The sequence below is a fragment of the Cydia amplana genome, chromosome 12, assembly GCF_948474715.1.
Source record: "Cydia amplana chromosome 12, ilCydAmpl1.1, whole genome shotgun sequence".
In the NCBI taxonomy this organism is placed as follows: Eukaryota; Metazoa; Arthropoda; class Insecta; order Lepidoptera; family Tortricidae; genus Cydia; species Cydia amplana.
The window spans coordinates 13,858,051-13,882,698 of record NC_086080.1 but is presented as its reverse complement, the minus strand read 5'-3'; the positions used below and the strand labels follow the sequence as shown (position 1 = coordinate 13,882,698).

Genomic DNA, 24,648 nt, shown 5'->3' with positions numbered 1-24,648 from the left:
ATATTACGACTCGCGGGGTATTTACAATATTATATAGGGCTTTGATAATGCATTCCTGGTAAATAAATGAGTCAGAGGGACAGCTCACGTACGCAACGTATACAATGCCTTACTAAATCTGAAGCCTGAAATTTGTATGCTTGGAAACATACTTATCATACGCAACGCATGAAGAAGTTTACAAGCATACAGTCAGCAGCAGAAGTTGCTAAGCGGGCGAGGTGTTCAAAATTACCTTGACACGCTCTTATTCTCTAAACAATAAAGTCGCGTCAAGATCATTTTGAACACCTGGAACGCTTAGCAACTTCTGCTGCTGACTGTACAAAGATACCAACTGACCGCGATCGGTTACAGCCAATATCAAACCTTCGTGCATCCCGATAAGGTTCACGATGACGCGCCGCACATGAAAGGTCTGGCACTTATTAATAAACCCCAGTCGAAGGAAACTATAACAGTAATAGGGAGTATTACTGCAATGTTTTGCCGCCAGAGTGACTTAAGTATACCATAGAGTAATAACTTATAGGTATAGGTACATACTGTACCTTAAACTGTTTTTTGACAAGTTTTCACAGACAATCAAATATGACATTGATACATCAAGGCGGTTTGTTTACAAAAAGCCTACCGGGAAACGCGAAATCGAAGCTCAGCTATCTGCCTCTTTATCGTTTGAATATTCAAGAGTGATAGAGGTTAGATAACAAAATGTCGACTCTCGTTTGCGGTAGACCCTTAGATTGTGACTTGTTGTCGGAGTGACGCCCTGTACGCAGACTTTTGCGTAATATTCCCTATTAGCATAGAGAAATATATTAAGACAAGAGTGCTCACTCCATACATCCGTTCAGACTATTAATTTCAGTGTCTACATCTAGCATCGAGTAGCGGAACTATCAGTACTTGAGGTGGTGGTTACCTGCGGCGAGAGCTGCGGCAGTTCGTTGGGCTGCGTGTGCATCCAGCCCAGCGGCTGCAGGTGCCCCAGCTGGGGGTGCTTCGGCAGCTGCCGAGGGAGGTGCACCTGCGGGGATACACGCATACAATATACTACAAGTAAGTGAGGCAAGTGATCGAAAAACTCACTGTTAGCACGTAATAGTACATTATTGTCGAGGTTCGGAAGTAGCTACTTGCAGGCTGAGGATTCGTTTTAAACGGACGACCTTGGGAGTCCGTTTAATTGAATCCGAAGCCAGCAAGTAGCCTTCCAGCCGAGTCATATATAGTGCTTTTCTCAAAAATGGTGCAAGATATAGAAATATTTTACAGAACTTACAGAAGCAACGTTCTAATTTTCACAGAAAAAAATACAACCATTAAAAAAATTTGCTTGCCGCCTTTAAAAAAAAAAGAAGTGTATTTTTCTGCTCAAAATACGCCAACCTATTTGAGACACCTAAATAGTCGCGGTACCAACATTAAGCCTGTAACAGACTATCGCACCGCACCACGACCTTGGAGCGTCGCACCCATAAGTGAGAGCGAGAAAGAGATATCTGTTTCACCCATAAGTGAGAGGGAGAAAGAGATCTCACTTATGGGTGCGACGCTCCAAGGTCGCGGTGCGGTGCGATAGTCTGTTATAGGCTTTATAATAATAAGTGCTGATCATCTGTTTGGCTGTTTCAGGGACCTATGCCTTTATTTGATATGGCCATTTAAAGTTTTAAAAAGTTTGGAACTCGTTAAATAATGGAATTTGTATGCGACATTGCAGTCCCGAAATCGAGACTGCAATGTTTTTAACTTTTTAATTTTTTGAATGACCATAAACTACGCACTTCGCGACCTATTTTTTAACCGGCAACGTCGACTTTGCCGTCCATTTTTGAGAAAAATAAGTGTAAGTAAATCTAAGTTCAGACAGTTTTCTTTTAACACAGTGCCGAAAATCCGACTATCGGGTATTTTATGATTTCGTTCCCAGGCCGGACGACCCGATAGACGGACTCGTGGTACTACAGCTTTATATGACGAAATGTTTGTGGCCTGGCGCGGATGTCTTGTTATAGTAAGGCGGCCAGGGGGCCTCCAACACTAATCGATGTGACTGGACAGTATACTACTGACGAGTGGTATGGTTGTGTTCGGTAGAGTTTACTGAGTACGAAATGAGAACTCGTCACTTTCTAAGACTGTGGAGGGGATAACTGTGACGTCACAAAGATGGCGGTCCCGGGTTTCAAAGTTTAGATAATTACTCGGCAAGTTCTTATCAGATTTTTAAAAATGAGGTGTCCTATGAAAGCTCATAAAATTTAGAATAAAACATGCATTGTAACTAAAAGTGTAATTTCATTAATTATTTTTTTATTTACAAAAATCCGAAAACATAACATTTGTCTTCTTTTTGTAGCCCAAAAAACACAATGACAACGGCCACTTAGATGAAAATTGTGTCATATAAATCATTTAGGTACATTAATAAGCTATACGTTACTTCTTGAATTTTGTGAATCGGATAATAAATAAGCAAGCTACGATGATTTTACCGCGGGCGCGGCGTATCTCGCGGCGCGCGCTCTGGTACTAATGTACTGCTGTACTGTATAGTGTAGGTAGACCAAAAACTACTTAATATTTTTAAACAAATGATATATCATATGAAAGATATTTAAATAACCAATAAAACGTGGTTATAAACTGGTGATTGTCATCTAATGGTCATAGAATTAAACAAACAATAAAAATACAAAAAGTAGTCACTTCACTATAATTAGTAACAGGTATCGAAAATAATATATGAACCAAATTAATTAAATTTATGTGAGAACGTTTCTTCTGTAGAATATCTTTATTACTTATATTTAAGGCCTCTGCCCACTACACCGTATCATACCATGACCGTGCTGTGAACGTATCAGGCACGGAATGTAACGCGATACGGACTACTATGCCCACTACACCGTGTCCACGTTGTTTCATATCCGTACATAACGGATTTAGTGACCGTAGTAACTGCGTATCATCCGCCTATAATCCCCGTAGCATCCGCGTTTCATGCCCTTAGTACCCGCGTTTTATTCGCGAAAGCTAGACTCGTCAGAAAGAGCGAGCGAATGGTTATCATACTGGCAAGACCGAGCAACAGTTACGGCAACGCGTTTATAACGTGTTTATAATGGGCTTAGAACGGTCACCATACGCGCGGTTATAACCCGTATGCTCACCGTTTCGCCGCATGCACGCACCGCTCTGGCAACGACGTTGCATGCCATGCACGTAGCGTTTCAGCACCGGCAAAATATCATCGCCGACAATTTTTGAAAGTCCGTGCATGGCACGCAACGGTGCTGGTCGATGACGGAACGGGCTAGTGGGCAGTCTCATACTTTTTAATACGAGGGGCGTTCAATAAAAAGTGAGAATGAGTATGTTATATACAACTTTTATTAAATATTATTTTATTTTTCGACATAGTCACCTTTTAGCATAATACACTTAGTATATCTTTTTTCTAAACTTAAAATTCCATTTCTAAAAAAGGTTTCATCTTGAGTACTTAAAAAATCCTGTACTGGAGCGACTACCGCGTCGTCGTCTTCAAATTTCTTGCCTCTCAGGTATTCCTTCAATCTCGGAAATAGGTAGAAATCACTAGGGGCGAGGTCTGGTGAATACGGAGGATGCTTAAGGATATCGAACCCAGCATCACGTATTGCAGCCATTGCAACGGCGGACTTGTGTGCCGGTGCATTGTCCTGATGGAACAACACAATTTTCGAGAGTTTACCTCGCCGTTTTTCACGGATCTCATTGCGCAATGTTGCTATTTGTTTGGCATATAAAGTGCCCGTAATAGTGGCTCCATGCTCGAGATACTCAATCATTACGACCCCTTTACCATCCCAAAAAACAGAGCCCATGACCTTACCGGCAGATGGGTCCACCTTGAATTTCTTCGGAGTTGGAGATGATGGCCTTTTCCATGTCATAGACTGCGGTTTCGTTTCAGGGCCGTAATGATGGAGCCATGTTTCGTCCATTGTTATAAATCGCGCCAAAAAAAGTTCCCTGTCTTGCTGTATCAGGTCCAAACCTTCTTGACAAATCTCGACTCTAGTTTGTTTTTGCGTGTCAGTAAGCATTCTGGGTACCCAACGCGCTGATACCTTTTTCATACCCAAGCGTTCATGTAAAATATTATGCACGCTCCCCGTTGAAATCTTTACATTTTCAGCAATAAAACGAACCGTGACACGACGATCCGCCAAAACTAAGTTTTCGACTTTTTTCACAATTTCTTCAGTTACTGCTGTAGTAGGGCGTCCGGAGCGGGGGTCATCCATGGTCGATGTTCTTCCACGTCTAAATTCGGCGCACCAACGTGCGACTGTCGAATACGGAGGAGCATTAGACCTTAAAGTGTCCCGTAAATCTAAATCGACTTGGTCCGTAGAAAAAATTTTCAAACACAAGTATTTGATAACGGCGCGCAGTTCAATTTTCTCCATTTTCGCTAACGTACTCAATAGCATCGCAAAGAAATCGCCGTATTTTTTTTTAAACAAAAAACAGTTAGTTTTTTTTTTCATGGCGATCAGCTAGGTAGATTAGCTTTACCGGCCAGTATTTACTTTCCTAATATTTAAAGAGTTTACATCTCATTCTCATTATATATTGAACGCCCCTCGTACAAAGAATATTTTTTTGCCTGACACGATCCTACTGTGGTCATGGTATGATACGGCGCAGTGGACATACACCTTTATTAAGATAATTTATTGCACCATTTTTGAGAAAAGCACTATATATGACTCGGCCGGAAGACTTAGTTATGTACAACGCTTAACATTTACTTACCATCTAGTCACTCAAATAACTCCTGTGATGACAAATCAAGTAACTTATTGCGTCAAAACGCCGTAAACTGTTTTGTCACATTTCCTGGATTCAGTGCCGGCCCTTGATCAGGGTAGAGCGAAATCGGGTTTTGGCGCCCTTCGTTGAAGTTTTCAAGCGTATTTTGGGCCCCCGCCACACTCGCGTCTTTTAAAACTTTTTTTTTTCTCATTTGCCATTTTGGCGCCCCCCTTGCCATCCGGCGCCTAGAGCGGCCGCTCCACTCGCTCAACCCTAGATCCGGCCCTGCTTGGATTAGCTACCTTTTCTTGCTTGGCATATAGAATATGTGCGGAAAGAGAAGAGTCGTGGAATGTATTGGGCCCCATACAATTCACGACTCTTCTCTTTCTGCACAGACTCTAATACAACATATTCAATCGACACTCATTCGTAAAAATAAACTTTTAAACAGTCTCAAACATCATTATGCCATATAAAAATCATAAAATTTAGGAAAAATACGATAAAACAAACGCAAACATTAAGTATTCAGTTGTGGTTATACCGACATCTTGGGAATAGGTAAGTAGACAGGTTTTTACGTATTACCAATGTAGTGTGGACTTTTTAGACCTGTGTAGTCTGTGTACAAGTAATTTTAGCCAAGTAATAATAAAAACAAAGATTATTACGACACAAACACTAGATAACAATCACAAGTTTATAACCACGTTTTATTGATTATTTAAATATGTTTCATATGATATATCATTTGTTTAAAAATATTAAGTAGTTTTTGATCTACCTACACTATACAGACAGCGTCCTCAGTCGCGGCCGCGCCCATTAGTAACCGAGCGCGCACCGCGAGATACGCCGCGCCCGCGGTAAAATCATCGTAGCTTGCTTATTTATTATCCGATTCACAAAATTCAAGAAGTAACGCATAGCTTATTAATGTACCTAAATCATTTATATGACACAATTTTCATCTAAGTGGCCGTTGTCATTGTGTTTTTTGGGTTACAAAAAGAAGACAAATATTATGTTTTCGGATTTTTGTAAATAAAAAAATAATTAATGAAATTACACTTTTAATTACAATGCATGTTTTACTCTAAATTTTATCAGCTTTCATAGGACACCTCATTTTTAAAAATCTGATAATAACTTGCCGAGTAATTATCAAAACTTTGAAACCCGGGGCCGCCATCTTTATGACGTCACAGTTATCCCCTCCACAGTCTTAGAAAGTGACGAGTTCTTATTTCGTACTCAGTACACTTTACCGAACACAACCATACCACTCGTCAGTAGTATACTGTCCAGTCACATCGATTAGTGTTGGAGGCCCCCGGGCCGCCTTACTATTAGGCTGGGTGGCCCTGAATGTGTTAAAGCGCATCCTGGTCTGGCGAGCGCGCCGCAACAGCGCCTGTTTCCGAAACGGCCGCTAACTACTAGTATTCATTACTAATACGATATGCGACGTACGTGAATGGAGCACCAGATTTGGACGCAGCTTTGTACACTTCAAGTTTGTACTTGGATGATTTGAGGAATTCAACTCATCGTCACAGGTATTGCATATTAAAGATGAATTTAGAAGTTATAGAAAAAATAATAGTTTGTCTCAGATTTTACCTGTTGATGTGTACCCCACTGTGGAGGCAGCACTGCGCAGTGCACCTCGCGGACCATGGGGTTGTCGGGGGGTGACGTCCCATACAGGTAGCACGCGATCTGACAAAATAAAAAGTTATTACATTGCTTATTATCAAAATCCATTGGCTTATTTAAAATTACAACTGAATATGAACATGATGGAGTTATTACAATTTTTTACATCAATTTTACCTTTTATAAAACATTCGATAACTTTACTAGTGAAAATAATTGCATCTATCTCAATAAGCAAATGACAATGTAACAGATAAGGGGCTATTCTTAAATTAAGTCATTTCAAATTCTGGGGGGGGGGGTCTGGTCATCGGATGATGGTAGCATGACGTAGGAGGAAACGGGGTCATTCGAAGCATGATTTTTGGATGATTTTAGGGGGGGGGGTTAAAAATCGTCAAAAATAGATGAGGTAATTTATGAACAGCCCCTACGGGAGACTTAAATTTGATATAATTTTAACTATACCTCGGGAGACTTTATACATCCCTAAGAAGATATTTGAATAAATAAACAAGTTACCTGTGCTCTCAAATCAGAGATGGTCACGAATTTCTTGAGCAAATTCTTAGGTAGAATGTATGTGTATCCGCTCTCCTTGATGTCGTCCGAGCTGACGTAGATGTGATTCGTGCGGAGATGCAGGTTCGTGGCGGAGATGGCTCGGACACGCCATTCCGTCTTTGAGCTGAAACGGAATAGAAGTTTAACACATGTGTACGGAATAAGTGATATTTAGTTGAGGTGACTAAGAAGAATACGGAAGGCGTAACGCCGCGCATCTATCGTTGTAGATCACTACAGGCGACAGATTTTCAGTAGCTCTATAACGAAAACAAAGAACTTGAGCAAGGTTTCTCTTATGGTAGCTTTGACTCAACAAATAAAGATACTTAAAATGATGGATATTCTCTATCTTTGTGTAAAATGCGCCGTTTGCATCATGGTGTTGTTAACGCGCCGATAACCGCCGAATGTCCGCCCTGCATATAATGATGGTGGTCAACATTACAAAAACACGTTCTCTATAATTCTGCGACCAGCAGCAGTAGGTATAGTAGAAGATAGAAATAGATAGAGGGGGACTTTTCGGTTTGGACTGGTGGAATAAGAAAAGTTCACCTGATACAACCTCTACTAGCTGCAATAAGGCTGTAATGAAAAAAGTACTGGAATGAAATGGACACATGCAGGCAGATTAAAGATATTTTACCAGAACTGAACTACAAGCTCACCAAAATACTACTGAAAACACCTAGACTACAACTACGTAAAATAGTAGGATTAATCACAGGACATAACACACTAAACAAACACCTACACAATATGGGTAAAACAGACAGCCCCATGTGCAGAGCGTGCATGGAAGAAGAGGAAACAACAAAACACATGGTTCAATAGCCGCTCATGTAATACCTTTAAGTAAATCGTATGATTTCCCTCACGGGACAGGCTTTGCCTAGTGTGGGGGTCAGTATAAAGTGTAAATGCTGTAATGTATTTTTTTGGAAATAAACTATTTGTATTTGTTTGTATTTGTACATTCTCCTAGACTGCAAGCAGGTAAGTATACAGGAGCAAATACCTAGGGACCCTGTGCACATTAAAAGAGGCAGTTAGCAATCTGAAAACATTGCTAGGCCTCACGGAGGAGCTGAAGTGGTTAGAGTAGCGCTACCTCGTTTCAAGCAAAATAGGCACAATGGTTGTCGATTTGCGGAAAATGCCCAGACGCACTAACTAACTAATAACTGAGTAGACGCTCGAAGCGGAGCGTTCGGCGAGGCGTGCAGCGTGGCGTCGGGATCAGGAGTAATTTGAGCAGCGTGCACTAAGGCCGCTCCTATACGTTTGCATTTGTCATGCACGCCGCACGCCCCGCCCCGCTGCACGCCCAACTCGAGCGTCCACTCAGGCCTTACTAAGGCACACCTGAAGGTCTGCGACTCGTAGTTGCTGGTGGTGGAGGTGATGATCTCGTCGCCGTGCTTGTTGACGGTGCGCGTGGTGGTGGCGGTGAGCTGGCTCTGCTCCTTGCTCTGCTACAAGGCACACACCTGAAGGTCTGCGACTCGAAGTTGCTGGTGGTGGAGGTGATGATCTCGTCGCCGTGCTTGTTGACGGTGCGCGTGGTGGTGGCGGTGAGCTGGCTCTGCTCCTTGCTCTGCTACAAGGCACACACCTGAAGGTCTGCGACTCGTAGTTGCTGGTGGTGGAGGTGATGATCTCGTCGCCGTGCTTGTTGACGGTGCGCGTGGTGGTGGCGGTGAGCTGGCTCTGCTCCTTGCTCTGCTACAAGGCACATACCTGAAGGTCTGCGACTCGTAGTTGCTGGTGGTGGAGGTGATGATCTCGTCGCCGTGCTTGTTGACGGTGCGCGTGGTGGTGGCGGTGAGCTGACTCTGCTCCTTGCTCTGCTACAAGGCACACACCTGAAGGTCTGCGACTCGTAGTTGCTGGTGGTGGAGGTGATGATCTCGTCGCCGTGCTTGTTGACGGTGCGCGTGGTGGTGGCGGTGAGCTGGCTCTGCTCCTTGCTCTGCTACAAGGCACACACCTGAAGGTCTGCGACTCGTAGTTGCTGGTGGTGGAGGTGATGATCTCGTCGCCGTGCTTGTTGACGGTGCGCGTGGTGGTGGCGGTGAGCTGGCTCTGCTCCTTGCTCTGCTACAAGGCACACACCTGAAGGTCTGCGACTCGTAGTTGCTGGTGGTGGAGGTGATGATCTCGTCGCCGTGCTTGTTGACGGTGCGCGTGGTGGTGGCGGTGAGCTGGCTCTGCTCCTTGCTCTGCTACAAGGCACATACCTGAAGGTCTGCGACTCGTAGTTGCTGGTGGTGGAGGTGATGATCTCGTCGCCGTGCTTGTTGACGGTGCGCGTGGTGGTGGCGGTGAGCTGGCTCTGCTCCTTGCTCTGCTACAAGGCACATACCTGAAGGTCTGCGACTCGTAGTTGCTGGTGGTGGAGGTGATGATCTCGTCGCCGTGCTTGTTGACGGTGCGCGTGGTGGTGGCGGTGAGCTGGCTCTGCTCCTTGCTCTGCTTCTCGATCTCGGCGATCTGCTGCCGCTGCGCCGACGGCGCGGAGATCTCCATGCCGAGGATGATGTCGCGGATCTCGGACTGTGTCAGCGAGGCCACGTTTACGCTGGAAAGAAAGGGCGGTTAGGTATGGATGTAAGATTTGTTCCCTATGTATAGTATCTATATCTTGTTCCAAGCGTCCAGTACAGGCAGGCGTGCTCTCTTGTGGCGCATTCGCTAGATATTTGAGGTACCTTTATGTTACAATACTACTTAGTATGGTAAGGAATTATGGTTTATACTAATTTGGGTTCAACTTATCCATAATACAAAATAAATACATGTAGTGTTGTAGGAATCAAGATGTATTTCCATTTGCCCCCACCCCATGTGACCGCCGCCATACATGAGGCGGGGACAGATGGGAATGATTCATATGAATGCTGAACCTATTTCCATCTGTGCCCGGCGAGGACAAATAGGAATACGTCAGAATCAAATCTAGCTTAGCTATTATTAACAAAACGTCAAAACGAAAGTATTCGGGATCAGGATCAGGATCAGACTGCTGAATATTGCCTATTATTGTAATACAGGATCAGGGTCAGGATCAGACGGCTGAATATTGCCTATTATTGTGATATATCTAATAAGCTTGGTGCTTACTTGTTCTTCTTGCCGTAGTCTGCCAGGATGAGGTCCTTGAGCTGCACCTCGACCTTGATCCAGTCCTCGTCGGCGAGCGTGGGCCAGATGTGGTGCGGCTCCGTGAGCGTGCTCTTGTCCGGCTTCAGCAGCACCTTGGTGCGCTCCGTGTTCACGTGCAGCGCGCGCAGGATCAGGATCAGACGACTGAATATTGCCTATTATTGTGATATATCTAACAAGCTTGGTGCTTACTTGTTCTTCTTGCCGTAGTCTGCCAGGATGAGGTCCTTGAGCTGCACCTCGACCTTGATCCAGTCCTCGTCGGCGAGCGTGGGCCAGATGTGGTGCGGCTCCGTGAGCGTGCTCTTGTCCGGCTTCAGCAGCACCTTGGTGCGCTCCGTGTTCACGTGCAGCGCGCGCAGGATCAGGATCAGACGACTGAATATTGCCTATTATTGTGATATATCTAACAAGCTTGGTGCTTACTTGTTCTTCTTGCCGTAGTCTGCCAGGATGAGGTCCTTGAGCTGCACCTCGACCTTGATCCAGTCCTCGTCGGCGAGCGTGGGCCAGATGTGGTGCGGCTCCGTGAGCGTGCTCTTGTCCGGCTTCAGCAGCACCTTGGTGCGCTCCGTGTTCACGTGCAGCGCGCGCAGGATCAGGATCAGACGGCTGAATAATGCCTACTATTGTGATATATCTAACAAGCTTGGTGCTTACTTGTTCTTCTTGCCGTAGTCGGCCAGGATGAGGTCCTTGAGCTGCACCTCGACCTTGATCCAGTCCTCGTCGGCGAGCGTGGGCCAGATGTGGTGCGGCTCCGTGAGCGTGCTCTTGTCCGGCTTCAGCAGCACCTTGGTGCGCTCCGTGTTCACGTGCAGCGCGCGCAGGATCAGGATCAGACGGCTGAATAATGCCTACTATTGTGATATATCTAACAAGCTTGGTGCTTACTTGTTCTTCTTGCCGTAGTCTGCCAGGATGAGGTCCTTGAGCTGCACCTCGACCTTGATCCAGTCCTCGTCGGCGAGCGTGGGCCAGATGTGGTGCGGCTCCGTGAGCGTGCTCTTGTCCGGCTTCAGCAGCACCTTGGTGCGCTCCGTGTTCACGTGCAGCGCGCGCAGGATCAGGATCAGACGGCTGAACGCCTGTCACAATTACAACATAATTATTATAGACACGCAATAGGGATGATGACATATGTTGAATTTTATAACAAAATCTAGTAAAATAGATAGCAAACGAGCAATTTATCACAATAATGTGGATATTAAAATAAAATATGGAAAAATTACAAAAATACACGACCTGAAAGTTTCAAAATTTAAGTTTTTTTTAACTTCCAAAAACGATAAAAGTAAGGGTACCATTCGATTCCTTACATTTCATCCAAAAAAATATTGTATAGCAACTACATACATAAACGCAATATTTCACCGACAAAAACTCAATTTTCTTGTTTTGTCCATACTACAAGATGGGCTCCCAGAGACCTTGACGTCACGGCCTCTGGCCGTTTTGTATAGGCCGTTTCGCGAGTGAAGTGCGACTGTCGGCCTTTGACTACAATTTCTGACTTTTGTGTTACTTTAATGCAATGGGTCCCATATAGACATTTGATCCTAAAAACAAACCCGATCGATTGATATCATAAATGAAAATTAGTCATGTAGCCTATTTCAATGTGGTCGCTCAGCAATGTGTTTGTCGTGTACCACTCCAGCAGGGCGACTGCGGGATGAGGTTCAAGCCAAGGAGGGAAGGAGGGGGCCAAGTGACCGGAGACTTGCCCACTAGCCACCGCGGCGATAACTCTGCTCTGTCGCATTTGTGAATATTTTTTTATCATAAAACTCATAGTTATGCTATATAATTCAATAATTATGCTCATATTTAGCATCCATAGATCAGGATAGCCCCTCAACAGTCTTTGCGCTGCCAGAAAATCTGCCAGGGTGAGCAAGTCCACGAAACTGTGTCTTACTCATGTACTTACAATTTGCCCAGACTGAGAACCGTGTTGTGTAGTTTGGAAAGGATTATGAATTAAAAGGCCTTGAGGATGAGGTCTCCGAACTTCTCCACCTTGAGGCACGCCTGGAACGGCAGCTGCAGCTCCCGAGCCCTTGATCACGATGTTGGGGAAGTCCAGTAGTTGGTCAGGTTGTATCACTAACCGTGTAGGAGGAGATGGTTTTGAGCCAGTCGTCGTACAGGTTGAAGAGCACCATCTGCGGCTCCGTGGCCTTGAGGATCAGGTCCCCGAACTTCTCCACCTTGAGGCACGCCTGCAACGGCAGTTGCAGCTCCGAGCCCTTGATCACGATGTTGGGGAGGTACAGCAGATGGTCAGGTTGTATCACTAACCGTGTAGGAGGAGATGGTCTTGAGCCAGTCGTCGTACAGGTTGAAGAGCACCATCTGCGGCTCCGTGGCCTTGAGGATCAGGTCCCCGAACTTTTCCACCTTGAGGCACGCCTGGAACGGCAGCTGCAGCTCCGAGCCCTTGATCACGATGTTGGGGAAGTCCGGCAGGTGGTCAGGTTGTATCACTAACCGTGTAGGAGGAGATGGTCTTGAGCCAGTCGTCGTACAGGTTGAAGAGCACCATCTGCGGCTCCGTGGCCTTGAGGATCAGGTCCCCGAACTTCTCCACCTTGAGGCACGCCTGGAACGGCAGCTGCAGCTCCGAGCCCTTGATCACGATGTTGGGGAAGTCCGGCAGGTGGTCAGGTTGTATCACTAACCGTGTAGGAGGAGATGGTCTTGAGCCAGTCGTCGTACAGGTTGAAGAGCACCATCTGCGGCTCCGTGGCCTTGAGGATGAGGTCCCCGAACTTCTCCACCTTGAGGCACGCCTGGAACGGCAGCTGCAGCTCCGAGCCCTTGATCACGATGTTAGGGATGTCCAGCAGGTGGTGAGGTTGTATCACTAACCGTGTAGGAGGAGATGGTCTTGAGCCAGTCGTCGTACAGGTTGAAGAGCACCATCTGCGGCTCCGTGGCCTTGAGGATGAGGTCCCCGAACTTCTCCACCTTGAGGCACGCCTGGAACGGCAGCTGCAGCTCCGAGCCCTTGATCACGATGTTGGGGAAGTCCAGCAAGTGGACCTGTACAAATAAATTATTAAATAATATAAATATAACTAATATAAATATTTATTAATATTATAAAGTAACTTATTGAAATACTTTTGCCCTAATGCAGATATTGGGGTATCACCCGACTACCGGGTATTTTATGACTTCGTTCCCAGGCCGGACGACCCGATAGTCGGGATCGTGGTACTACACCTTTATATGAAGAAATTTCTGTGGCCTGGCGCGGATGTCTTGTTTGGCTTAGTGGCAATTAATGTGTTAACCATACAGAAAAAGAATTGTAATAATCTAAAATATATGATACATCACATTTATAGGGAACTGTGGCGGCAAGGGACAACACAGGAGCCCCCTGTTTATTAACATGAAGTATTCAATTCAATTTTTAGATTTAGACCATTCAATGACATGTACAACGCGAAAGGGAGTTGCATGAACTATGTGTGAAGTTTTCGTGGCAGAACCCTCAACGCGTACCTTTATATATGCGAGAAACAAACCTCAAGGGGATCCAACATTCCCTTCCTGGTGACAATGATCTGTTTGGGCTGCTCCTCCACTGGCAGTGAACGAATCAAAGCTGCCACTTCCTCGGCGGTCTTCCATTTGGCGAGCTGAAGAATAATTAGATTGTAAATAAAACCATAGACTAGGAATCCTCTAGACGGAGTTTAGAGCAATTATTTCATGAAACCGATGCTGCCAAAAATACTGGGGTGCGGGGGACGAGGTGAGCGAGTCCCGTGCCGTGATTGGTCCGTTCAAAAACACGGACGTCACACAAAGACACTTTGACTCGAAAATGGAGTAAAACTACCGTATATTTGTGGCAGAGGGGGTAGCGCTACTATGCTCAGTCTGGAGGATGTATTGTCTGTGAAATAAAACAGACATATGTTTAAAAGTAAACATATCTATTATCTGCAGCAAAAAATCCCCTCTGGACACGTGGTCCTACTGCCTGAAGTGTTCGGCGTTCAGGGGTTATAATGATAACATAAGAGTCGAGTAAATACTGAATATATTGGTAGAAAGCGCTGGCCTTATATACTAAAGTTTTAACAGGCTTAATCGAGTGGAAGTTATGGCAATGGTCATTAACCATTGTATATCAAATTACAGTAAGTCAAGGTTTATGGCATCGTTAACTTAATGTTCTGTAAAGTAGTAAAGTACATATGTGGGAGATAGGTATCAGCTGTATCAGCTGATAGCAGCTGTGTATGAACTGTGACTAGTGTGACTACACTACATGCCCTGGTCCTACCGATCGGACCACATGAACTTTTTTTCCGACTGGTCCGATTAATCGGACTACCAGATTTTGTTATACCGCTTGTATTGTTGAGATGAACTTTGAGTCATAGTACTGAAATTAATATACGGAGTTGGTATGGTCAAATAAACAATAAGTTTCTGCTAGTTTTTACAAGAACAGAATATTTCAACCAAATAAAAGAAAAGGTTCAGGTCATATCATACCAGAAGGTTAAGGAGTTGGCAGAGGACCGGATGAGTTGGAGGTTGCTCCTCCGACAAGAGCACAGTTCTTTAAAAAGAAGAACAGGAACAGTCTAGCGGTTAGTTTTACCTGTCCAAGACGCTTCTGCCCGGCCCACACGCTGGTGTGGATGATCTTAAGGAACAGCTGCCCAGTGCGGGGGTTGAAGATGAAGATGGCTCCGTTGATGGGCTTCGTGGTCAAGTTGCCCTCGAACGTCTTGTGGATCGTCACGCGGTACACGTTGGTGTCATCCACGAACCTATATATCAAAAAGGTTCTGGTTAGTAATCGAATCCGGAATATTCAGCCTCACATGAATGTTGTTTGATCAAACACTGAGGCTGGCATCGTCACCACGAGTGTACGAAAGCCTCTATAAAAATTAAGAAAAAAAAAAGAATGAATATTGTCACAGCAATGAGTATTACCGGAACTTTACTGTGATTAAACTGAGTCACAGGGCGGACACGCCATACATCAAAAATGATTTGCGTTTATATGTGTGCGCGGCACGTCTGTACACGCGTCATTGAATTTCTGACGGAATCCTGACGGAATCTTAGTAGAGCGACTTACGCACACATTCATGTCGCGGCCTGTCGCGGGCGAGGTAATCCGAATCGGGGCGGGGCGGTGCGTGTCCGTTCTGTATGATAATACTATTACTTATTCTGTGACTGAGTGCTGTGTTCTCATAGAATTATCAAAAGAGAATATCACCATGGCCTGTATTACTTAATTTATAGTTACTTACCAAATGATCTGGTTGGAGAAGAGTTCGCCGTAGTTCTGGCTGGAGAGGTAAGGCTCGGTGGGCTCGGAGGAGTAGAGCTGCAGCGCCTTGCGGATGCGCTCGCGCAGCACGTACAGCGCGGGGTTGGCCTTCATGATCTTGGCCATGGCCTGCTGGATGAGAGGCTTGCAGCCAGGGAACCAGTTGCCGTATGCGCTGGGGAATAAGGTGCAGATTACTAAAGCTGATCAATCGAGAGATTTATTAGACAGTTTTCTTTTATTTTCAAATAATAAAATGTAGTCTTATTGATGTGGCTAACGTAATAGGCTTCGACTAGAGCTTGCTAATATATGTAATAGAATTGTAATAAAGATTCCCGTTTGCGAAGCCGCTTGGCGTGTGGACACCTGCCTAGCTCGAAACATGCACGCTTCGCGGGGCAATAAAATTTCCTTCCATTCTTTTTGACAACCTATTGCTCATACTTAAATAGCCCACATTACATAAACACACATCATTTTCACATAACATTCGATAGTTCCGTCTGTTTACACACTGACGCCGCAAAACTGGCGAAATAATCTTGTAAACGGAGCGTCACCTGTGCAAGTTGTAGGCCAGGTCGATGGCGATGAGCAGGCCTGTGGGCGAGGGGTAGATGGACATGTTGTCGGTGGTGGCACAGCTGGATGTCCAGCCAGTACTTCTGCGTGGTCGTGTTGTCCATGGTGTCTCTGTGAGGTTGTATCTCACCTGTGCAAGTTGTAGGCCAGGTCGATGGCGATGAGCAGGCCGGTAGGCGAGGGGTAGATGGACATGTTGTCGGTGGTATAGTCCAGGAACTTGGCGCGCGCGTACCGCTCGATGTCGTGCGAGTCGTAGTCGCCCCAGCGCAGCTGGATGTCCAGCCAGTACTTTTGCGTGGTCGTGTTGTCCATGGTGTCTCTGTGAGGTTGTATCTCACCTGTGCAAGTTGTAGGCCAGGTCGATGGCGATGAGCAGGCCGGTGGGCGAGGGGTAGATGGACATGTTGTCGGTGGTGGCACAGCTGGATGTCCAGCCAGTACTTCTGCGTGGTCGTGTTGTCCATGGTGTCTCTGTGAGGTTGTGTCTCACCTGTGCAAGTTGTAGGCCAGGTCGATGGCGATGAGCAGGCCGGTGGGCGAGGGGTAGATGGACATGTTGTCAGTGGTGTAGTCCAGGAACTTGGCGCGCGCGTACCGCTCGATGTCGTGCGAGTCGTAGTCGCCCCAGCGCAGCTGGATGTCCAGCCAGTACTTCTGCGTGGTCGTGTTGTCCATGGTGTCTCTGAGATAATTAGAATTAATGAGAATCACTTTGGAGGACAAAAATATCAAGCCGTGCTTAACTTAACAGGTCGGAGAAATGTGGGTACATTTCTGCACAAAAATGCTGGACATCTTGGCTCTGCATTATACCTTCAGACGTCGATCGAATATTCAATCTCGAAAATGAATACGCAAAGCGCTCCGCTCTCTTCACAGTAGGTACATCACTTGCTTCGCGTAAGTACTATAAAGAATGCGGCACGCAACTACGTAGAGAGCCGAAAACGAGTGCATATACGGTTCCGATGTGGCCTAGCCTTTAGTCAGCAATATGTACCGAGAGTACTGCCTCTAAGGAATTTAAACCTAAACCATAGAGAAAAAAATACATAGAGTGCTCACTCCATACATCAGTTCAGACTATTAATTTCAGTGTCTACATCTAGCATCGAGTAGCGGAACTATCAGTACTGCTACTTGACAATAGATGTAGCACAGACCGGAAAGTCTTATCTCAACAGCATAAGACTTTCCGGTCGGTGGCGACATCTATTGTCAAGTAGCAGTACTGATAGTTCCGCTACTCGATGCTAGATGCTAATAGTCTTTTTGGTACTAAAACTGATGTATGGAGTGAGCACTCTATATATTTTTTTCTCTATGCCTAAACTTACTTGGTATCAGCGAGAAGCGAGGGCCGGGACACGTTCCACTTGTAGGCGGAGAACAGCAGAATGTCGGCGCACGACGAGTTCATCTTGTATGATTTACGAGGATGGATGGTTTCCTTTTGGACAGTCTCAATTTCCAGCGCGTCCAGCTCTTGATCGAATACCTAAAGGAAAAAAAAGCATTAATTTACGTTCCTAAATAATCTTATTGTAGTTATGACCGCTAAAGTTTTATATAAGACACAAATCAATATAAGTTATCGTACAAGACTCTTATTATAAGCGTATTTAGGACTTACTTGACACAAGTCCATGACGATCGACTCGTGGACTTTCTGCCACAAGTGAGCTCTGAAGATCTGGATCAGCGAAATCTTGAGCGTCGGAATCTTGCCGTGCATGAAAATGCCGGTCAAATCTAGTTGCACCTGTCACCAAAAACTTTGTTAAAACTGTATATAATTATATGGACAAAAAGTTAGTGTTGTTCTCTGATCAGATAGCGTATTGTCAGACGGGCAGAGCGACGTTACGGGCGATCAGCGCGTCCGGCGTCTCAGACCGCCCCCAGAGCACAGGGACTCTCTGGTTTCAGGACCCCTACGCGATTCATCATATAAAAATCTCAACTTTCAAGATTACAGTAACTTTAACCCTTTGAACGCCACGCCTATCGTGCGCAGCGCGTCATCGTTTGCCTTGTCAAATACACGAAGGTTGATATTGGGCTGTAGCCGCGCGCGTCATTTGACGTATTTTACGGTCTACTATTTGTATTTTAGTTTAACTGGAAGCATTTGCTATTTCTAATAACTAAATAAGTCAAGTAGCTTAGACGTGTTATGACCATACCTCGCAACCGAGCTAGCAAATCTGTAGCAGTTGTACGTCAGGGTTATCACTACTACGCATAAACTAAAGTACAAAAAATATATTTTCTTTGTTTTCAAACACACCAATATTATCAAGCAATAAAAATTCCATGTTAATATTTGAAATAAATGCGAAAAAAAAACGTGATTTTATAAACAAAATAACAGATACATTGAGACGCATCTAATATTGACATTGACCTGTTAATTTATATTATTTGACAGTAAATTGAACCGGGTTATATCGGAAGAGGGTCAACAAGGTTCTCGATCAATTTTATTAATCTCACATACAATAAAGTTAAAGCAAAATGTTTCATCATAATCGCCAACCCTGACACAAAACTGTCATATGCTACGGTTTTGCTAGCTCCGTTGCGGGGTATGGTTATGACTTGGATAGACTGTTAGAATTACAGGTATGCCTTGAACGACGAATATAGAAAAAAAATCTGCTAATGAAATTCAGAAAACTTGAGATATTCGACTGTATAAAAAGAATACATGAGACTCAAGACATTAAAACGGGTCAAGGGGTAAAGCGAGTAGATGTAGATGAAGCTCCTCGTTATGGAACGAAATGTTTCGATCAATTTTCGAACTAAGACATGTGAGCGAGCCGTTTTAATATCTTTATTATCAACTGTATCTGTTTGAAAACCGCAAGTTGTAAAATGCTTTCGGAGACAAATACAGATATGTTGAATATTATGTTTACCTGGAAACCGACGTAGACGTTGGCTCGGTTGATGGTGGGTGACCACCAGAGCGTGAAGCGACGGTTGGGGATCTGGTTCAAACCGGATCGCTGGGCGTTAGTCAGTTTCTTGTACTTCATCGACTCTTCGAAGCCTGATGCCTTCTCCCTGTACACACACAACTAGATAATCAAAAAGAGTATAAAAATCCCAATACGTACTTGTTTTGTGAGAACAAACCACTTTCGAGAAGAAACTCTACAGTCAGTCATGGGTGAATAATGTATTCAAGACGGGTGTATCTACGCCTATGTAAAGACATGAACAGATTGCGAATCAGAAAACCTGTGGCTATGCTCAAATGAAAAGAGTATCAAGTGTTTTATGGCGCCGAAACCAATGGTCCACAGCCAACGGAAAAACTTATATGTGTGACAGTCTGTTGTCCATTTTGATAGCTTTCGATATTGGACTTTTAACCTTTTAACCGCCATAAAATACGTCATCGAGCGTGGTCGTATCGCCGGGGGGTACGAAGTTACACGAAGTTCGGTCTTATTTATCAGACAGCGGCGAAATGATCCCGAATTTGTATGTCTTATATATCAGTCTAAGGCGGCTAAAAGGTTAAAAGAGCGCCTGTATAGAATAGAATAGTTTATTCGTATAGTGAAAATAAAGTGTCACAAAATGCAAATCTCAGCATGTTGCTGGCGACTTCCAGCGCTGATCTTCCGATGAGACCATCAAGTGAGAAATCATGTCGGTGCGGTAATTGCTCCCACAGCATGTTTAACAATGATATTATATAACCATGGATAGGTTATACTCATACTTGAGGAGCACAAAAAATACTTCCATATTTATTTCTGAGCCTACGAAGAAATCTGTTATTTTTGATAAGTTTTCTCATTCCATCCATCTTTGTCACACTCGTTGTTAAACATAAGAAAGAGATTTCTATTTCGGTGTGCGGGAACTCGTTAGCACGTGTACATTTCTCGCTTGTCCAGCCGCGACTAAAGGCAACTTGTCCAATTTGTCACAAGGTAAGCGCTTCAATTTTGGAACACCTATAACCTATCTTGAGTTATAAAATCATTGATGTTTAAGGAGCGAGTGACGCAGTACCATAGACTAGGAATCCTCTAGACTGAGCATAGTAACGCTACCCCCTCTGCCACTTATACGGTAGTTTTACTCCATCTTCGAGTCGATCCCGTGCCGTGATTGGTCCGTGTCTTTGAACGGACCAATCACGGCACGGGATTCGCTCACCTCGTCCCCCCGCACCCCCGTATTTTTGGCAGCATCGGTTTCATGAAAAAATTGGCCTAAGCTCAGTCTAGAGGTTGGATTGTCAGTGCGCAGTACTCACCAGAAGAGACCCTCCCAGGTGGGGAAGTATGTGCCCTTGAAGAGCGTGTGCTCGAGGATGCCCTCGACTCCGCCGAGCGCCTGGATCATGTCCGTGCGGTAGTTGTTCAGGTTCCACAGCTTGCCGTCGTGCCGTTGGTGCGTCCACCAGAACGGATTCTGTTTCAAGACCTGTACAAAAAAAAAACTTGTTTGCCAAACGCTAATTAAAGAATTTGAAGACAACAGCCGTTTTGTTCGGGCGAGCATGCCTATTTGACCCGCGAAGAGTTTAGTTTAGTTTAGTTTCTTTATTGGTAAAAAGTATTTTACAGGTCACACAGGTACAATTGAAATAAGATAGTTATTTACAATTCTAGATAAAAAATAATACATTGGTCAAAGTTTACAAATCTCTAAATAATGAATAATGATCGTGCAATAATTGTTAATATAGTAAAATTTACATATTCTCTTTCATAAAGTCATCAACAGAATAACATGCTTGGTCTAGAAGTAGACATTTGAGTTTTTTTATTGAATATTGAGTCGCTTTCTGTAAATTTAATGTCATTAGGAATTTTATTATATATTTTTGGCCCGATAATACTGAGAGACTTTCGGGCCTTCGCGAGTCGTTGTGTAGGAGCGACTAGCATGGGCAATCTGCGGCTGTTTGCGTCGCGGGTGCAGGTTTTTGTGTATGTTTCAAGGTTTGCCCTAACGTATTTGCATGCTTCTAATATATAAACGGCTGGTAGTCAGAGTCACACATTTCATACAAAAAATGGCCTGGCCTGCGAAAATGAAAGAGGTCTGGCTGTGGTACTCTGGTCATAAAGTTTGGACACCACTGTCCTTGAATAAGGCCTTAGTTCTTCTGATTTTTCCTAAGACAACAATTTTTAAGCAACATCTTATATGAAACATTAAAAATGCATTGTTAAACTTTATATAGGCTCATTGAAGCTGTTCTCACCTGGTATTGTTTGAATTCAGTTCGGATTCTCCAGCCCTTATCGTAGGCGAGCGTGTGCCGATCTTTCTGGAAGAGCGTGTTGATACGAGGGATACCCCTGTCCCATGAGTCTTCCAAGTCTTCTAGCGTCAGTCGTCTACGGAAATAAATATACAAATTATATATCAATATCGCAAACATATTGCACATAACATATTCGCTACGCGCATGACTATGGCGCCGCCCTAGATGCTGTGGAACATATTGCTTATTTGACAGTTGACGGCTGCCAAATAGTATGACGACGTCGTTACAAGAAAGTCCATATTTTCACCACGTCGTGCGCTGGCGTCGCATGTATTTCCCCCACCACCTACTTCGCACATAGCCAATAGAGCTCTAAGCTTAGGAGAGAACGCGCAACTGTTTTTTACGCAAAAACAGTACATTACCGCGATCGTGATAGTGATAGCTGGTGGGTGAGTTATAAGTGGTAGAGAAGCCACTTATATTATTATATTGACGTAACCACAGAACATATTAAAGAGGTTAGAATGGCTATCGTGCACAGTTAGTATCGAAACCGGTGTCGCCGCTCGTTCCTCTCCACATTTACTAACACCCGCGCAACGGTAGTAAAAACTTGTGTGCGTGGTGAATGGATACGCCTCCTTTGAACAGATTTGACGTCTGGCTTCTTAATCTGAACGTTATTGTGGCGCAAAAAGGCATGTTTACTTCATTTTCGGTCAGCGCGGGCGAGTAGCATGCGAGCGTTTGCTCAAAACTCCGCGGCGACACGTACCCTGCTCGCATCGCCATTCTACTTGTTCTGTGGACGTAACTCACCGGTTTTGAGCGTTGGCCTCCTGTCGCTTGAGCGCGTACTCGGCCCACACGCGCTGCGAGTCCACGAACTCGGCCTCCCACGGCTGGATGTAGCGGTACAAGTTGGGAATCAGCTGGTCCTCATCGTGGGACATGCCCGAGCGGAAGTGGGTGATGCCCACGTCGGTTTGCTTCGACCAGCGGAGGTCAGACTGTAAACAAAATTAATATTACAATAGATTGTTACGAGTTTTCCCTTTTTATCTTTTAATCTACGAGTGAGTGGGTAATATCATGTAACAAATCGGCAAAATTATCTAATGTTATTCATAAGGTCGAACATTTTACAATTTTACAGTTTTATTCAAGAACTGTATGGCCCCTTACTATGTTGTGTCATAACTATGCATGCACGACTCTTCTCTTTCCGAACAGAATACATTGTAAGTCTTCAGCAAGGCAGAACTACCATAGAGAATTAATTAGAAATCGTCTACCTATACAGATAATCAAAATATTTATACCTTATTTTGCCTGGCAAACTTCCTTCCTTCTTTCATATATGAATACAGATTGACACAAAAAGCATGAGGTATATTTTGAGTATCACCTGTATTTTCAAATGTACCATCTTACCTGTGGAATCAACACGTGTCCCATAGACAACATGCCGAGCCCGCCCAGCTCCTTGGGCGTGTAGAACACGACGGGCGGGAAGCGCGACGGCATTTTGGAGTTGAGCCCGATCTTAATGCGGGTCTGGATCTTGTTCTCGCATTTGACCAGCAGGTCTAGCAGCTCCTGGGTATTGACCACGGCTTCGCGGAAGTACGTCATCAGACCTGAGAACGAATTACATTAATATCATACAATTATTGAATTTAGTTCTTACGTGTGTATAAAATGATATACATCATAACCCATACCGATTTTAACAGACGTATTTGGTCAAATATTGTGATGATTTTACTCTTCTTTATTAAATTATTTGACACAGTAGTTTTTAATTTGAAGAGTGGCCGATAAGAACAGAGGCCCTACACCGCGAAAAACGAAATCCTAATTATTTGTCTGCATCTCTCATCTCATCATCTTCCTCGCGTTATCCCGGCATTTTGCCACGGCTCATGGGAGCCTGGGGTCCGCTTGACAACTAATCCCAGTAATTGGCATGGGCACTAGTTTTTACGAAAGCGACTGCCATCTGACCTTCCAACCCAGAGGGTAAGCTAGGCCCGTATTGGGATTAGTCCGGTTTCCTCACGATGTTTTCCTTCACCGAAAAGCGACTGGTAAATAAATATCAAATGATATTTCGTACATAAATTCCGAAAAACTCATTGGTACGAGCCGGGGTTCGAACCCGCGACCTGCGGATTGCAAGTCGCACGCTCTTACCGCTAGGCCACCAGCGCTTCTCTATTTGTCTGCATCTCTATCGCTCGAATATGCAAGAGCAATAGGCAGATAACGAAAACTCGATTATCGTTTTTCGCGGTACACGCTGAGTCTGCATATAAGGAATCCTTACCAATAAGCGCCGTGTTCCATTTATTGACAATCTTCGTGAAAGTAGTGGAACCAGAGGCCATGAGAATCTGTCGCACTCTGTTATGGAACCGCGCTAGCGACTCGTCATCGACGCGGAGGTAGCACTGCGCTGTACGTTCCTTCGTAACCTCATTCTGGAGATTCCACACGCCGTCGCGATGGGATAGCTCTTCGTTTTGACTACGACACTGCGAACGAAATAAGACTTTATTAGTAAAGGAATAGAAGCTATGTTGAGTTGTAATTTTAATGGTAAGATCAGATAGCGTGTTGTCAGACGGGCAGAGCTACGGTACGTGCGATCAGCGCGTCCGCCGTCTCGGACCGCCCCCAGAGCACAGGGACTCTCTGGTTTCAGGACCCCTACGCGATTCATCATATAAAAATAGACTTTATGCCGTATACAACAAGGTTCAGATCAACTTACTTTAGGCAGTATCCTGCACTCAAATCCAGCCATGTTGAACAGCAAGTTCGGGTTGTCCTTGGAGTAGACTGAGACAAAGCTGTTCTCCCATTGGATGGTGGTCACTGAGCGAGGCAGGCGATTCTTTATGTCCCAGAACACTGCTCTGCCACTGTTGACAATCAATGCGGATTAAAGAGTAGGAAAAGTATTATATGATGAAAATAATAATGTTAAAATTTGTTTGTGAACGTTACTTTGACAACCTTGACAAAAGACTGAAACTTTAAAACATGGTTAAAAAATCTTGAATACTGCCCTCCTAAGGCCCACTTGCACCATTCCACTAACCCAGGGTTAACCGGTTTAACCTGGAGTTACTATGGTTATCAGTACAATTTGACACTGGGTTAACGGTTTAACCGCTTAACCCCGGGTTAGTGGGATGGTGCAAGTAGGCCTAAGCCGAATAGCGCTATACTTTATACTTTCCCTCAGAATCAATGCTATAAAGGTACTTTCATGCAAAGT

At 44.6% G+C, this 24,648-nt stretch overlaps 1 protein-coding gene across 1 annotated transcript in view; it reads right to left on the bottom strand.

Moving 5' to 3' along the window:
* Positions 1-24,648, bottom strand: part of LOC134653090 (pre-mRNA-processing-splicing factor 8) — a 39,550-nt gene that overhangs the window by 2,915 nt on the left and 11,987 nt on the right. The window contains exons 16-34 of the mRNA XM_063508386.1: positions 24,139-24,289; positions 23,692-23,899; positions 22,797-23,002; positions 22,182-22,372; positions 21,354-21,489; positions 20,397-20,566; positions 19,039-19,186; positions 17,748-17,876; positions 17,452-17,612; positions 16,605-16,796; positions 15,507-15,701; positions 14,840-15,011; positions 13,749-13,862; positions 13,084-13,257; positions 11,101-11,294; positions 9,407-9,622; positions 6,997-7,162; positions 6,439-6,537; positions 926-1,030 (exon numbers count right to left, since the gene is read on the bottom strand). Coding sequence (XP_063364456.1) covers positions 926-1,030; positions 6,439-6,537; positions 6,997-7,162; positions 9,407-9,622; positions 11,101-11,294; positions 13,084-13,257; positions 13,749-13,862; positions 14,840-15,011; positions 15,507-15,701; positions 16,605-16,796; positions 17,452-17,612; positions 17,748-17,876; positions 19,039-19,186; positions 20,397-20,566; positions 21,354-21,489; positions 22,182-22,372; positions 22,797-23,002; positions 23,692-23,899; positions 24,139-24,289 — 3,127 coding nt within the window. The remainder of the gene's footprint in view (positions 1-925; positions 1,031-6,438; positions 6,538-6,996; positions 7,163-9,406; positions 9,623-11,100; positions 11,295-13,083; positions 13,258-13,748; positions 13,863-14,839; positions 15,012-15,506; positions 15,702-16,604; positions 16,797-17,451; positions 17,613-17,747; positions 17,877-19,038; positions 19,187-20,396; positions 20,567-21,353; positions 21,490-22,181; positions 22,373-22,796; positions 23,003-23,691; positions 23,900-24,138; positions 24,290-24,648) is intronic.